The sequence below is a fragment of the Salvelinus alpinus genome, chromosome 12, assembly GCF_045679555.1.
Source record: "Salvelinus alpinus chromosome 12, SLU_Salpinus.1, whole genome shotgun sequence".
NCBI classification, from domain to species: domain Eukaryota; kingdom Metazoa; phylum Chordata; class Actinopteri; order Salmoniformes; family Salmonidae; genus Salvelinus; species Salvelinus alpinus.
The window spans coordinates 26,970,957-26,987,555 of record NC_092097.1 but is presented as its reverse complement, the minus strand read 5'-3'; the positions used below and the strand labels follow the sequence as shown (position 1 = coordinate 26,987,555).

Below are 16,599 nucleotides of genomic sequence, written 5' to 3'. Positions count from 1 at the left end.
AAAACCTTATTCCTTATTATTGTATTTTTTGCCATTTATGAATGTGTTATTCAATGTGTTTCTCTGGGCTATTACTGTAGTAAAGGCCAAATTCAATATTTTAGCAAATAATGATACCTAAAAGGGTCCTTAAAATTCAAAATCAAATAGCTAAATGATCCATGGTATAACAATCTTAAAACAATTCCATATGTTAGCTTAGTAGACCCCCCCCCCACAGCTTAGAAAGACAGTCCATCAATGTAAGAGGTTAAAGCAGGTAGTACATTAACAAAATACATGCAAATAACACACACACAAATGTATGTCATTTCTTGTTTTTTTTAATCAGTATTGACCGGCAAACCCCATTTGACTATTACATTGATAACAGGTGCTTTTACAATAAAGGACTGAACTCAAGAGATCATGACAGGCCAATGGAAAGGCCTCACCTGACCTCAAAGTAAGACATTCATCGTCATTAGATTGTAAAAGTTGAAACAGTTCACAAATGAATTTATTTGATTCATATCAAGACCAGCAGTACAATATATCTTCATTACCTGGCAAACTATTAAAGTAACTGCCCAGCATTTCTATGAAATATGACCTATAATTACTTACAATATGAGTAAAATAGATTTCCTTCTAAAAAAAATCTAAATAAGTATGTTAAAAAGCAGCTTTTCTGTTGGAAAGGTGTGGGCGTATACCGGTCATTAAGTAGACCGCTGTTTGGCCAGCTCATCCTTCTCATGTTCTATGAGGACATTTTTTAAACGGTCTGTTTGAGATACAAGCTAAGACAGTACAGTATGAAGATATGCAAAAAAACTGCTTTCCCAATAGAAATCCCCTATCACACTTGTAGGCGATGTTGGCTCGCTCATAGCTCATGCGTAGAAACATGTAATCGGGTCTAACGGTCATCTCGCGCCGAACTGCGTATTTGCAGGCCGTCAAATCAAAGGCACTCTTTCGATATAAAGTATTATTTGACAAAAATGAAAACATCTCAGTGTGTCACTTTCAGAAGGTAGGAGTAATAACAGGTTCAACTACTTAAGACATTGGTATAGAATCTAGGTTGTGCAAACATGGAAGAATTTTTCACTTCTCTTATTTGGCTTCTCAAACCCCGACCTGGTCTGTTTCGCAAGCGTTCCCGGGCGTCTCGTGATGTTGAGCTTAGAAACTCTGATACAAGTTTGAGGTGGGGGTTTTAAAGTATTTTTTTCTTCAATTTATGCTTCTGTAACAGTTTAACTTTAGTCCGTCCCCTCACCCCGACCCGGGCGCGAACCAGGGACCCTCTGCACACATCAACAACAGTCACCCACGAAGCATCGTTACCCATCGCTGCACAAAAGCCGCGGCTCTTGCAGAGCAAGGAGAACCACTACTTCAAGGTCTCAAAGCAAGTTACGTCACCGATTGAAACGCTATTAGCGCGCACCACCGCTAACTAGCTAGCCATTTTACATCGGTTACACTTCGGCCGCAAATACAAGTATAGAATGGGTCACCATTATTTAGATAAGAGTTAACAGAATATTACACAAAAATAAAAAGCAACACTTTCAAAGATTTTACTGAGTTACAGTTCATAAAGGAAATCCGTCAATTGAAAATAGGAATACAGATATACTGCCGTTGGTCACAGATACTTGTTAAAAAAAAAAGAAAAAAAGAAAAGAGTGCACTTCTCCATTGTGCCAGTGGCCATCGAAGGTGAGCATTTGCCCACTGAAGTCAGTAATGACGCCGAACTGCAGTCAGGACAAGTCCCTGGTGAGGACGATGAGCCAGCAGATGAGCTTCCCTGAGACGGTTTCTGAACGTTTGTGCAGAAATTCTTCTTGTGACAAAACTGCACATTTTAGAGTGGTCTTTCACTGACCCCAGCACAAGGTGCACCTGTGAAATAACCATGCTGTTTAATCAGCTTCTTGATATGCCACACATCAGGTGAATGGATTATCTTGGCACAGTTGAAATGCTCACTAGCAGGGATATAAACAAATTTGGGAACCACATTTGAGAGAAATATACATTTTGCGCGTATGGAAAATTTCTGGGATCTTCTATTTCAGATCATGAAAGATTGCACCAACACTTTACATGTTGCGTTTCTATTTTTGTTCAGTATAACTTAAGTTACATTTTCACTGGGCAGTTACTTTAAAAGACCTCAAATAGAAACAGCAGAGTAGAAGAAAAAAATACATTGTATTACAAAGCTGAAGAATTCCTGATTTTATCTTGATTTCATGTCATGATGTCACACGTATATTGCTTGCATGTGATCCACTCGTGAAATGGGTACCCCTCCTATCCCAACACACACTTCAATTTCTCAGTCCTTTGTTCACTCTTCCATCTATTTCTACCCATGAACAGAGATACAATACATCGGACTCCAACCAGAGCCCAAACTAGCCTCTACAATTAAGGTAGGAGAAGAGAGCTGCCACAGGATACAGAAGTCATTAAAAGATCAGAAGCCAATTGATCATGGGATCAATAAGCTAAGCCCCTCCTCCATAAAGGTGCAGCATGACACCAGTTGGCTCAATAGTTTCCATCCATCTTCAAAGTGGATGCCTGCCACACAACCCCATACCTCCATTCAACGTAGGGAAACCGAGTACACATGGGAATATCTACACACCATCTATCCCTGTTCATGCCGTTGGCCCAGACCAAGGCCTTTAAGCCTGAGATATCCACAGCAGAATGTGTATGAACAAGAGGTCATAGTGAGATACAGATGACAACTGGGTTGGAGACACATGCTTTTGGCTGACATCTCATTGTGGTTGAGAATACAGAAGAGGTAGGCTAGGCAACATTGGTTCTGGAGTGTCTGATAGTATCTGCAGGCTCGTAATCCACCCAGGCTCTGAAGCACCTGACGCAATCAATCATCTCCGCTCTTGAGCCACAATGAAAAACTCCATTAGTTGAGCCACAGGAGGATTCCGATTCCACTCCAAATGGCTGCTGTTCATCACCCCAGGAGGGAGATAAACATTGGAGGACGAGGCAAGTTACCTCCTATACAATGTAAAGCACTTTGACACCAGGTGAAAAATATAACTAACCATATATGCAATTCATCATCATTATCAAAAGCTGGTCTTGAGCCTGGATAGAGCAAAAAACATTGCTGACACTGCCACATTCCAGGATCAACATTGCCTTCCTTCCCTTGTGGTACAACGTTCAGTAGCTCTCACATGGCTGTTAGCCTACCAGACTCAACAAATGTGGACTGAGTTGTTTCAAGCCTGGACACACATCTAGGCTACATCCTGGTTTACAGCTAGTAGATGGAGTGTAACATGACCAAGCAGACCTCTAGGAAGAAAAACCAGATGTAGGTCTCAGTCCCACAGGCCAGGCCTTGGCAGATGGGCCTGGTTGTTGACTCTAGGCAGACAGTACACCCTGGTGTAGGGTGTAAATGTGCGAGGGAGATGGGTCTAGGCAGACCTCTGGGTATAGAACAGAATGTAAGCCTGAGTGTTGCACACCTCCTCCACGCTGCACACGTTCATCTCAGAGTCATTACAGTGGACCCAGAAACCTGGAAACACACACAGGGCTGGTTACAGTTTGGCAAACTGTGCCACCTACAGTCAACAGAAACTCATGTAATCTCACAGTATCAGATTATACTCAGAGCCAACTGTTTATGAGAACCAACTGTACTATACAAAACTCAATGTTTTCAAAATCTGAAATGTCCACAACATGACAAAAATCTACCTAAAATGTACCAGCTAGGCCATTCTAAGCCAGAGTTGTTAGCTTTGATGTCAGTTTCTGGTATCTTGGTCCCACTCACCTCCCTCAGTGTTGTAGCAGTATGCGGTGTAGTGCCCTGAGCCAAAGCCTTTCCCGTGGTGCATGACTACAGCAGACAGGTCGTAGGTGTAGACCTCTCTGTTGACCGACTGGCCAGAGTCTGTGCAGCAGTAGGGCTCTATGTTCAAAACCTGGTCAAAAGCCACATGGACGCCGATCTTCTCCCTGTGGTTCCGGCCTGACCATCTGTCACAACAGGGATTGGTTATCTTACGGTTGTCCCTGTTACAAGACATCCCTTTGCAGAAAAAAATCTATCATACCAACTAAACCACAAGATAAGATTGTACTTTAAGATGCAACATACATTTAAGAAACTAACAAGGGGACACGCGTCAGAAAGTGGTGGGTGTAAATCTTGACTGTGTAAGCAGACAAAGTCTTCAAATTCAGTAGACCAACTGGGTGTGTGAAAAGAAAGGCTTCCTGCAGATGTAATAAACGCTCTGAATGACCAAAACGGACTAAAGTTCAGGGGCTAACCTGAAGCGTTTGAGGTGCAGCCGTAGAACCTGAGGTAGGCGGTAGATAAGCAGCTGCTTACAGGCCTCTGACAGAACCAGGGGCTTGCGGGCCGTCTTCCGTCTTTTCCCTGACAATTATAAAACATACATATCACAGACGTGTAACATTTTTGTGACGGAGATGTAGGATGGGATCACCCAGAAAATGCAGAACTATATTGTGATTACCCGAAAACACAAACTCAGTTTCACTTTAATTATCCACCAATTGACTAGTTTGTCAAATAAAATCTAGCCCAAAATGAAAGAAACACACAATAGGCCTAATTCCTTAACCATGATTAGTCTACACCTGTTGTTTATGAACGCATGTGACAAATACAATTATTCGATTTCATGACTCTGGTCAAATAGCCAAATAAAAACTATAGAAAAACACAGTACAGGAAGATTAGTCTATTCCACAAACAGACAGATTTGTTTCTGTCCCAGTACTAACTGTTGCAGTGGTTGCAGGCGTAGATGCTGCCCTCCAGGGCCTCTGTCTCAGTGAACTTGGCCAGCATCTCAGTGAGGGAGCAGCTGCGCTGGTAGGCTAGAGACGCAGCCGAGCCCTTCTCCGTGCTGTGGTAGCGCTCCGGGAACTCCAGGGACAGGTCCCAGAACGGCTCCACCGTGTTCGACTTGTGCTTACAGGACAGACACGTCACCTGGACAGATGCAGGGATAACCAAGCAAACATTTTACCAAGGGCTTATTAGTTCAAATCTGACACGCCTTAGTTCTGGTGCTGGAGAGCAACTATTGTCCTGCTTGACTTGAGACTCAGAAAAAAAGGCTGTGTAACAAGCAATAGGTATCTCTTTTTTTTTTAAATGCTCACCTGGAGTGAAATCCAGCAATCAACTAGTAATAGTGGAGAAAACCTGGCCTAACGTGGAAATGCTATAGAGTAGAAAGAGCTTAAACATCCTTGTGATTTACCTTTAGCCATGATAGAGTGCTGACGGTCAAACCTAAATTAATGTGTTGTGTACAATTGCCATGTCAATGAGTAGAGACCTTTACCTGGCTGAGTAGCTGCCCGTGAAAGATGGTGTTGAGGACCTTGAGCACTTGCTTGGAGAGCTTCCTCTGGGTGATGGGGATGACAATCCTGCGCTTGCTGCCTTCTGATTCCAGCTCCTGCTGCACCTTGTCCAGCAGCTCACACAGAAACTCCTGTGCGTCCTGCTGGTCATAGCCACGGAACGCTGGGATCAGGTTCCACACAGAGTGCAGCATGGCAAAGGGCGACACCAGCGACCAGCGGCCCGACCACATGACCCTGAACAGAGTGTGCAGCTCATGGCACAGTGACATCTGCTGGCGGGTGGAGGAGCGCGGCTCCTTGGGCTGTACCAGTTCTGCTGCATTTAGGCAGGGGGGCGAGTTCTGCTTGCTGCCAGTGGGCAGACCCCCTATGCCTGCCTTTTCCATGCCACGTCCCAGAGGGCAGCCTGGTGTGGCTAGACTACCACCACCAACCACAGCCCCCGCCACACCCTGGTTGGTCTTGGCCAGCAGCTCCTCAGTCTCACACATGTCCAATGTGAGGAAGCACTCCCTGAATTTCTGCAGGTGGCTCAGCACCTGTAAGATAGAGTTCATGTAGCACGTGTTCCCAAGGTTGCGTAGCCCTGTGACCCCCGGGGCCAGTCTCCGATGGGTTGCCTTATGGGAGTAGTACCTCCGCACTCTGAGTTTACGAGTCCTGCCATTGCTGGGGGGTTTCAGGGATAGAAGGGAGGGCTTCTTGGGTGGAGGCAGACGCTCCGGAGGGTCGCGGAACTTCAGGGGGATAAGTGTGATTGTTGAGCGAGGAGCCTGGGTGAGCAGCCTGGCACTCTTCCTCGGCTGCAAATTGTCAAACTCTCCCATGAGTCTCCTTTTCACCTCGTTTTTCTGGCGCCGGACTTCCTCCTTCTCCTGCTCAAGTTTCTCCTCCCGCTGGCTCTGCTCCTCTTGCTGCCGGCTCCTCCAGTGGCGCAGCATCTTCCCCAGCAGCATCTTCCTGCGGTGCCACAGGGCTGTTTGCATGGCTGGTTGAGGCCCGCCCTCGCCCACCCAGGGGGTGCAGTCCCCCCCTGCAGAGGAGCGCAGGGAGCGCCTGCCAGAGCTGCGCACAGTGGACAGTGCCCCACGCAGGAGCTTGAGGTCTCCCTCAGCGTTGTCATTGAGCACATAGTCCCCACAGGCGAAGCAGAAGATGTCCAGCTCCCGCACCTCCATGGCCAGGGGGTGGCGTGACTCCTGGAAGTGTTTGAGGGAGTGCTCTTCCATGAAGCGGCCACAGGCTACGTGGGAGCACTTGAGGCAGGCCCACACGGACTCGGTGGTGCAGCAGTCCACGCAGCGCCATTTCTGTGGATTGAGGATGGAGTGGTCGTGGCCCAGGCGAAGGCGTCCCACATGTTTACAGCGGTCCATCTCTCCAGATGCACGTGCCTGCCTACAGAGTCAGGACACAAGCCCCTGTGCCAAGCAGCAATTCATCCTGCAGGAGGGAAACAAATACACTTCAGTACATCACAGGGACAGAATTCAACCACTTAATTTTAGATATGCCAAATGCAAAAATGTGTTCTCTATATGAAATTAAAATGGTGTAGCATGCGGAAAGGATTTTAAGGCCCAAGAACATGTTCACCATGTAGGCTTGTTTTACTTACTGTAAAAACACTGTGTGCTGATGTAAGTCAGTGTTCTTTCCACATATGAAAAGGGCCCTTCCCAGGTGCAGTCAGTCAGCTTCACTCATGTCTGATTCCGGATCCTGAATAAACTGAGTATACAAAAGGAGGAAAATAAATGGTGCTTATATAGCTAGGTCTTTACATTTACAGGTAAAGAGGCACATTTTGTAGCAAAACAAATATGTTTCTAACCAATTTAAAGCATATAAACTTGCTAACTGTGGCCATTTACAGTCAGTGTAAAATTCTGCTGTTCAGTTTCTTAGCAGAATGTAACACTGCTTATAAACAAAGAATTATGTTATGCAATTGAGTTTAGCCGTTAACACGTTATTGACTAGTTAGCAAGCCTGACTAATAACCAATCGATTTATCCATAATTACAAACAAAGGGGTCAAACTGCATTGAACATTTTTTCTGAAGTTTGCAAGTTAGCCTCACTGGCCAACATGCGTTGGGTTGGCGACCAATCAATGGACTCGATATCAAACTGTGCTATATGCTAGCTAGCGCCTGGTACATGGCTAGCCAAATGGCACCAGTTTTGCCATAACGTGGCCACTCGGCTTATAACACAATGAAAATGTAGCCAACGTTAGTTACTCAATCCAGCCGAAGCGGGTTAGTGTGTACTTGTTCATTTAGCGAAGTAGCAAGCTCGAACTTATTGTTGCCTGTTTGGTTATAAAGCCAGCTTGCTCGCCAATGCTATTGGCAATACAGATAGCTAGTCAGCTACTTGTTGGTAACGTTAGCTAGCCAAGTTATTCACTCTATTTCTTGATAATCATTCGGCGAATGGTACAATAGGTACATTGTCATCAAATAAAGAAAATGTCCTTCACCTCATAATTGTGTCCCTATGCTGGAGTTCTTTCTTCAATTTAAGACAAATACACAATCAATAGCTTGGTGGCTAGCTAGCATTACTAGCTAGGCTTGCTATCAGAACAAAGACTGGTCTATAACCCACTTTCTTGCGAAAACTCAACAACTTCGGGTTGATGTGATTGACAACGACGGAAAAAATAAATTAAAAAAAATCACTGACGTTTTGCCTGCTAAATAGCTAGCATCCACGGAGCTGCAATGTAAACAAAGATAAATGTGTCTGATATCAACTTTTGAGTACATCTTCAAACAAAACACCGGGAGGTCAACCTAGAATAAAGTCACACATTCTCAGAAAACATACAATATAGCTAGCTAACGTTATGAACCTCTACAGTTCTGAGGTTGACAATGTCAGTAGCTAACTAGTTGATCTATATAATAACGGTTTGATGTATTTGTAAAAAAAAAAAAAAGCAAAAAAAAAAGCTTCTATTTACCGCCATCGTCTGCACGCGAAAGCTGTCACAAACCTCGAGACAACCGAACCATATCAGTCCTGGAATCAACTCATTCTGATTGGATTGAGCTGATCACTCTTCCGTTGAGCTTTAGCTTCCATTGGTACAAGAGGTGGCATTCATTAAATTGGTCGTGAAAAGATGTGAGCAGTAAACCCACGGTAGTCCAGATTATTTGAGCTCAGTTGGTAAACCAAATGCCGTTATTACAAGGCATATGGCTTTTTACCTGGAGACTGATTAATTATTATTAGCACAATCATTGATTTAATGTATTTCAATTCATTAGTATGGCATGCTTTTCCCATTCATAACAGCTGAAATAGTCACCAATAAACCAGTCATGACTGACTGTAGTTGGTGAACCAGCGACAATATACACAAAATATGTATATGGTTAATGAGGAACATAATCAACTTGACATTTACAAAAAAATAATGATTTAGTGTTTTGTCAGACATTTTTATAAGAATGACCAACTAAGTAGAACCATAAAGCCCAGGGGTGCATTCATTACGCCAATTCTGTTGCAAAAGTTTCGCAACAGAAACCGTTCACTCCAAACGAAAACGAGAGTTTATATTAGTCAAATCCATGTAGGGTCCTCCCAGTTTGGTTCTGTTTGTTCCCGTTGGGTTCCTAGAGTAAACGGTTTCCGTTGCAAAACGTTTTACAACAGACCAAACGTTTTGCAACGGAATTCGACTAATGAATACACCCCAGATACAACGTTAGTATCTAATGAATACACTCCAGATACAACGTTAGTAGGTTCTTCAAACCGATTACTCATAAAGACAATCCACAAGACATTTGGGACAGCATTATTCTGTCAAGAGGTCAGACTTCAATACGGTTTCGATCTAATTTTTAGCATGAGATATTCCTTGCAGTGGTTGTGAAAGCCTTTGAACAGTTTGAGTTGCTGTACTAACGCTCAGTACATACATTTCCTGCTGCCATGAATAATTTTCTGTACATGACTACCGCTTGTAAACACAAACAGCTTTAGCCATTAATGCTTTGAAAAGCTGGTCATGGCTCACATCAACACCATCATCCCAGACCCACTCCAATTCGCATACCACCCCAACAAATCCACAGATTATGCAATCTATTGCACTCCACACTGCCCTTCCCCACTTGGACAAATGGAACACTTGCGTGAGAATGCTGTTCATTGACTACAGCTCAGCGTTCAACACCATAGCGCTCTCGAAGTGCATCACTAACACAGATAGAACAACAGACTGATATTTCACTGTATGTATAAATGTGAAGTACCAGGTTGGCGTTTCCACTCACTACCAATTATGTTAGTGAGAGGAAGCCCACTGCGGGCAGTGGGAGAAGATGAACGAGATTGATTTTGGCCGACATTCTGCACATTTTCTCATCGATTAAACATTTGATCGCAATACAGTTTTCTGTTCCCAAAACTAGAATATGTTATGAACAGAGTGGACTAAGGTTTGTAGACTTTACTCTTTGCAAAAGTTTTTAAAAATCGCGCTGTTTAGGAGTGCAAAGGTGAATTGAGTTATTGCACATGCGCACTTCACAGAGTAGGTGTTCCCTAACGGAAATATGCAGATGCATACTAGAACTCGCCAATAGGATATTGCTAGCGCCTGCTTGCCTCTGCCCACCTCCTTGCTTGTTCTGCCCACTATGACTAATTTGTTCCCATTGGAAACGACAAGCTGTGGTCTATCTTGGTTTAGTTAATAAAGTATTTGTCACTAAACTAAGGCCCCTGGGACTAACCACCTCCCTCTCAACTGGATCCTGGACTTCCTGACAGTCCGCCCCCAGGTGGTGACTGGCTGCATCACTGCTTGGTATAACAACTGCTTGGCATTCAACCGCAAAGAGCTACAGAGGGTAGTGCTTACAGCCCCGTACATCACTTGGGCCAAGCTCCCTGCCACCCTGGACCTCTATACCAGGCGGTGTCAGAGGAAGGCCCAAAAAATTGTCTGAGACTCCAGCCACAGACTGTTCTCTCTTCTACCGCAGGGAAAGTGTTACCAATGCACTAAGTCTGAGACCAACAGGACCCTGAAGAGCTTCTACCCCAAGCCATAAGACTTCTAAACAAGACTGCTAAATAGCTAATCAAATGGCTACCCGGACTGACCCTTTTTTGCTCTAACTCTGACTATGTGTAACGGATGTGAAATGGCTAGCTAGTTAGCGGGTACGCGCTAGTAGCGTTTCAATCAGTTACGTCACTTGCTCTGAGACTTAAGTAGGGTTTCCCCTTGCTCTGCAAGGGCCGCGGCTTTTGTGGAGCGATGGGTAACGATGCTTCGTGGGCGACCGTTGTTGATGTGTGCAGAGGGTCCCTGGTTCGCGCCCGGGTCGGGGCGAGGGGACGCCGTAAAGTTATACTGTTACATATGCACACACTAGACTCTACCCACACTTTATTAGACAGGAGCAATTAGGGTGAAGTGCCTTGCTCAAGGCCACTTTGACAGATTGTGTACCTAGAGACCAGAGACCTTTCGGTTACTGGTCCAACGCTCTTAACCACTAGGTTACCTACCACAACACACATAACATGTACACACTGACAACACACTTACACACTTTCATACTCACCACATATTTAAAAAAAAAATATTTCACATTTATTTAACCAGGTAAGCTAGTTGAGAACAAGTTCTCATTTATAACTGCGACCTGGCCAAGATAAAGCAAAGCAGTGCGACACAAACAACAACACAGAGTTACACATGGAATTAACAAGCATGCAGTCAATAACACAATAGAAATAAAAGAATGTCTATATACAGTGTGTGTAAATGGCATGAGGAGGTAAGGCAATAAATAGGCCATATTAGCGAAGTAATTACAATTTAGCAGATTAACACTGGAGTGATAGATGAGCAGATGATGTGCAAGTAGTGATACTGGTGTACAAAAGAGCAGAAAAGTAAATAAAAACAATATGGGGATGAGGTAGGTAGATTGGGTGGTCTATTTACAGATGGACTATGTACAGCTGCAGCGATCGGTTAGCTGCTCAGATAGCTGATGTAAAGTTAGTGAGGGAAATATAGGTCTCCAGCTTCAGCGATTTTCGCAATTCGTTCCAGTCACTGGCAACAGAGAACTGGAAGGAAAGGCGGCCAAAAGAGGTGTTGGCTTTGGGGATGACCAGTGAGATATGCTGCTGCTAGTACTTTACCCCTACCGATATGTACAGTACTGTACATAGCTACCTCAATTACTCTGTACCTCTCCACATCGACTCAGTACTGGTACTCCTTATATATAGGAAGTACCAGTACCGAGTCGATGTGCAGGGGTACAAGGTAATTGAGGTAGCTATATAATGTTTTGTACACTCTGTGTATAGCCATGTTATTTTTTTTCGTTATTCACTGTGTCACTATTTATGTTATCTTTTTTATTTGAATCTTATCTTTAACTCTGCAATGTTGGAAAAGGACCCCTAAGTAAGTATTTCACTGTTAGTCTACACCTGATGTCTATGAAGCATGTGACAGAGTGTGGTCCCTGGGAGCACCTGCTGTTTGCGCACTTTGCTGAACATCTTCAGGTACTGGGTCATGGTGTTAACACAGTCCGCTGGCGCGTAGAGGCCCTCAGACATGGTGGCAAACACAGAAGGCAGCTCCATGATGCTGGGGCCCAGGAAGCTTTGCATGAACTCTTTCATTAGGTTCCAGCAGTCCACAGAGATTCGATCATGGACATCAGTTTAGAAAAAGTGAGACAGATCGAACCCTCCTTTGTATTCATTTGCTGTACAGATCACTCACCTCTACTGAAATGCCCCTCGACAATGATTAAACATTTATTTGATTACCGCACCAACTTTTATTAGGAAATCATAATAGCGGTGGTGGGAGCCACGGCTCTCTACCTTGTGCCTCTTGGCGTTCTGGAAGTGGCTCTTCAACTTAGTCATGAGCATGTCAGGCAGGGACCCCCTTCAAATAGGGCTAAGCAGCTCAGGGGTGTTTCTGAGTTATGCATCACATACAGGAATTTGGTGGGCTGGCCTGTGACAAACAGAGAGAAAGAGGGAAAAAAATAAAGATTAGGTGGCTGTTGTGGGTAGTTGAAGGATGTAGTCTGATGAATTACATGACAGATAATTTAGTTTATGTCATAGCTTTGCAGTACAACTTTAGTTACCCCTGGCATTTCCTGTGGCATGGTAAGTCTCAGTCCACAGTAAATCTTCCTGCTTCACAGCGCCTAACTGCTCCAACTTCTTGTGCAGAATTGATATCGTCTGTTGCACACTCTTTCCCTCAGCCAAAGGCACCTGACACACACTAAGCATGGAATACAGCACACAGAGTATAAATGTTAATAACATTAAGATATTGTTCAGCATTAAAAATCAGATATTGAACAATGTCAGATCTGAATGGTGATGAAAGATGAGAGCAAGCTTGGAAGAAATCAACCAGGTGACAGGTAATTTAATTGTGCATTGTTGCATGTTGATCCCGATGATTTAGATATACACTAGATGACTAATTGATGATTTAGATATACACTAGATGACTAATTGGGGGCTTTGTGTTGAAGCCAGTGCCTTCATTTTGGCACTCCCCCACCGTTGTAAAGTATTTTAGGAAGCTATAGAAATGCATTTATTAAGATCTACATTTGTTTTTACCACGTTTATTTTATTACAGACACATTAATGCATGCATACTTACTTTGACATTATATCATGTGAGCTAAACAAACATTTTAAATACATAAAACATTTTTTTTAAGTATAATTTTTTACAGATTGCTAATATTACTATCCCCACTATAACAACAAAAAAAATACTTAAATACATGAAGTATTTCATTTAAATACTGTAGAATTCAATTAATTCCTATGGAGGACTGCCAACATGGCCAACCGGTGGATTCAAAGGATCTCATCAAAGACTTTACAATATGTTTAGAAACTGTGTTCTCAATGGCCAGTATATACAGTAGCATCAACAATCCTGCATTTATAAATATTGATCCACATGGAATCTTGGACCATGTAAGAGACCAGCTGTGAGAAGTTGTAGCTAGCTAACTACTGATATTTCATACGTTTTATAAGGCAACAAAAACTAACAATAGATCTCACCAAGTCACCCCCATTGATTTAAGCGATTTGTTATTTTCCTACTATGAAAATGCACAGGCTTTCTGCCCACTGTACCTGGGTATTTTTTTTGCATTTTAGCTAACCCTAACCCTTTTCCCACGCTTAACCTATTTATCCTAGCCTGCTACGTTAATTCTCCTAACCTACAGTGTACACTTTCTTAACCTGCTACGAAAAGTCAAATCTGACGTTAATTTGACAAAAGCTGGATCCCATCTAACCATGAATCTGTTCCCGCCGGTTCTGAATAAAGGAAGTACAACTACGACAGTAAAGCGAGGGGGATAACTGAGCCCAAAATTAATGTCTTATTTGCTATGTGTGGCTTATTTGATCGAATATACATTTTTTAATTCTTAGGTTGTAGGAGACGTGACATCCCAGTAACAAAAAAAAAACTTATATCGGAGTTGGGCCTGTTCTTTCACATGCGTATCTGCCCTCTCATTGGCTACAATTGTTTTATTTAACTAGGCAAGTCAGTTAAAAACAAAGTCTTACTTGCAATGGCGGAGGCCAAACCCGGATGACGATGGGTCAAGTGTGCGCCGCCCTATGGGACTCCCAATCACGGCCTGATGTGATATAGCCTTTTTATTACATTTTTTTATAAAAAAATAAATAAATAATATTTTTTATTATTGACAACAAATCAATACATAAAGTACATGAGGGAACACAAGTATATATAGGTTATATACAATGGACAATCGAGCTAGGGGGTACAATATCACATTACAATTACACAAGGACCTTAAGGGACATACATACACTTACAATTCTAACAGCTTTTTTGTTAGTAGAGTATTTAACTGTCTTAAAATACAGTTCAATTTCTTTTTGTAGGGTAAGAAAATTAGTTTTTTGTTTGTTTGTAAATTTACATTTGTTTATATGAAATTTGGCCAAAAGAATAATGAAATTAATTACATAAAAATGTTTCAGCTTAGTTCTATCGTATGTAAAGAATCCAAGTAGTACATCTCTCCACAATAGTGTAAAATCTTCATAAATCTTCAAAAATGTGCCGCAGTTTTCTTACATGAATACAATGCTAAAAAAGATGCAACACTGTTTCTGGGTGGTCATTACAAAAGGAGCAATTTGAGTTGATGTTTTCCTTAAACTTCTTCATATAGTGGTTGGCAGGATAATATGTATGAATAATTTTGAAGGAAACTTCCTTAATTTTGTTAACAAGTAGGTATGTGTGTGGCAACATCCAAACTTTTTTCCAACAAATATTATCAATAAATCCATTCCAATAAGGCATGACATAAGGTATAGATACAACATCCTGCTGAAACAAGGTTCGTATCGCTCTGTTGTTGAATGGACCAAAAGAGAAACAAATCTTTCCTACTGATGAGCCAACAGGGTCAATAGAAGGTAGGTTCTGAAGGTCAGGTCTTGACACGTTCCTGAATAACAGAGCAACACCTGAGGGAATGGCGTCTAAAACAATTGCAAAATCTTTAGGTGTTACAGGGACCTTGTAAAGTGATAAGAATTCCTTATAACAGAGTTAAAGACCCTCTGCATTTACCAGTTGGCTCACCAATAGGATATTATTTCGGAACCAATATTCTAAAAACGAAGTATTTTTATACAATATATCCCGATTATTCCATATATAATATCTGTGTGGAGAAAAAATGTGTTTATAAATTAAGGACCATGACAAGAAAACCTGCCGATGAAAAACAGAAAGTTTCACTGGAACTTTGTCAATATTATAATTGCAAAACAACATGAAGTTAAGGCCACCAAAAGTAGAGAAGACATGATGAGGAATAAAATTCCAGATAGAAGTGGGTCTTCTTAGGAATTGTTTTATCCAATTGATCTTAAAAGTATTATTTAAAGTAGTAAAGTCCAGAAAATTCAGTCCACCATTCTCATAAGTGTTCATTACAACAGTTTTCCTAATGTAATGGGTACGGTTTCTCCAAAGAAAGTTGAAATGGTCTATCTGGCATCTGGTCTATCTCCTTGCTTATTTTACTGTCAAGATATAAAGATAGAGCGCCATATATTAGTCTAGAGATACCTTCAGCCTTGGTTATTAGGACTCTTCCTTTTAAAGATAAGTCCCTCTGTAGCCATTGCTTTAGCTTCTTCTGGGGTTTTTTAATAAGAGGGTTAAAATTTAGTAAGCCTCTAGACTTCTGATCCTTTAATGGTTATGCCTAAATATGTAAGTTCTTCTTTTACTGGAATACCATAATATGAAGGTGTCACACAATCTTTGACAGCCATGAGTTCACATTTATTAATGTTAAGATATAGACCAGACACTTTGGAAAAGGATTGTATCACATTGATCGATATGGGAATTTGGTTAGCGTCTTTCAGAAAAAGTGTAGTATCATCAGCCAGCTGGCTTATAATAATTTCTTTACCAGCTATGGAAATACCTTGTGCAGGACTATTATTTAAAGAATTTGCAAGAAGTTGGGTGATTAATAAAAAGAGGTACGGAGAGATAGGACAACCTTGCCCAATTCCTCTCTTTAACTCAAATCTAGGTGAGGTGCCATATTTCAATTTGATAGAGCTGTTACTATTTGCATAGAGTCTTAATAGCCTTACAGAAAAAATCCCCAAAGCCAAGTCTCTCAAGGGAGTGGAAGAGAAACTGATGCTCTCTATTTCTAAGAATGTCAGACTAGTATTAGACATACTTGACTACTCAGACCTAATAACTGAGGATAGCTTCATATTATTTTTAGATTTTTATAAAGCATTTGACACAGTGAGATGCGTGTCCTTTCTGTGCAGTGGCACTAAAGTCTGCTCACCATGGCGCAACACTACAAGGCCGACCTGGCCTCCGAACAGAAGGATGCTCTGCTGGAGCTGCTTAAATTGCAGACACACCCCAGATTTCTGCAGAGATCCGTCGGGAGCTGCAGAACTCGGTCCCGTGATCTGGAAACCGCCATGCCTGTCACAATGGCCTTGGACTGACTGTTACTGTAAAAATAAACATTTTGACATGTTTTTAAAAATATTTTATATTTATTTTTTGAAGTAAGATGTCTTAAC

The 16,599-nt window shown here is 42.2% G+C and overlaps 1 protein-coding gene and 1 pseudogene across 3 annotated transcripts; both read right to left on the bottom strand.

The window, feature by feature from the left end:
- Positions 1-307: 307 nt before the first annotated feature.
- Positions 308-8,540, bottom strand: LOC139535778 (ubiquitin carboxyl-terminal hydrolase 49-like). 3 transcript variants are annotated; one of them, XM_071335563.1, is made up of 7 exons: positions 8,384-8,540; positions 7,028-7,140; positions 5,385-6,852; positions 4,816-5,026; positions 4,336-4,444; positions 3,833-4,038; positions 308-3,571 (listed from the first exon to the last, which is right to left on the bottom strand). In XM_071335563.1, exons 3-7 carry the CDS (start codon positions 6,783-6,785, stop codon positions 3,468-3,470), a joined length of 2,031 nt encoding a protein of 676 aa, XP_071191664.1. In that variant the 5' UTR covers positions 6,786-6,852; positions 7,028-7,140; positions 8,384-8,540; the 3' UTR covers positions 308-3,467. The 3 variants fall into 3 exon arrangements, with proteins under 3 accessions (XP_071191664.1, XP_071191663.1, XP_071191665.1); XM_071335562.1 differs by lacking the exon at positions 8,384-8,540 and adding an exon at positions 7,898-8,377; XM_071335564.1 differs by lacking the exon at positions 8,384-8,540 and adding an exon at positions 8,026-8,377.
- Positions 8,541-11,892: 3,352 nt separating this feature from the next.
- On the bottom strand, positions 11,893-13,544 carry LOC139535269 (mediator of RNA polymerase II transcription subunit 20-like; annotated as a pseudogene).
- Between the last annotated feature and the right edge of the window lie 3,055 nt (positions 13,545-16,599).

Excerpts from the sequence above, each read along its gene's own strand:
- LOC139535778 (XM_071335563.1), bottom strand. The coding sequence starts at position 6,785 with ATGGACCGCTGTAAACATGTGGGACGCCTTCGCCTGGGCCACGACCAC. Across the intron at positions 5,027-5,384 it reads ACGGGCAGCTACTCAGCCAG|GTGACGTGTCTGTCCTGTAA; the intron begins GTAAAGGTCTCT and ends GCATCTGTCCAG. Across the intron at positions 4,445-4,815 it reads CGCCTGCAACCACTGCAACA|GGAAAAGACGGAAGACGGCC; the intron begins GTTAGTACTGGG and ends TATAATTGTCAG.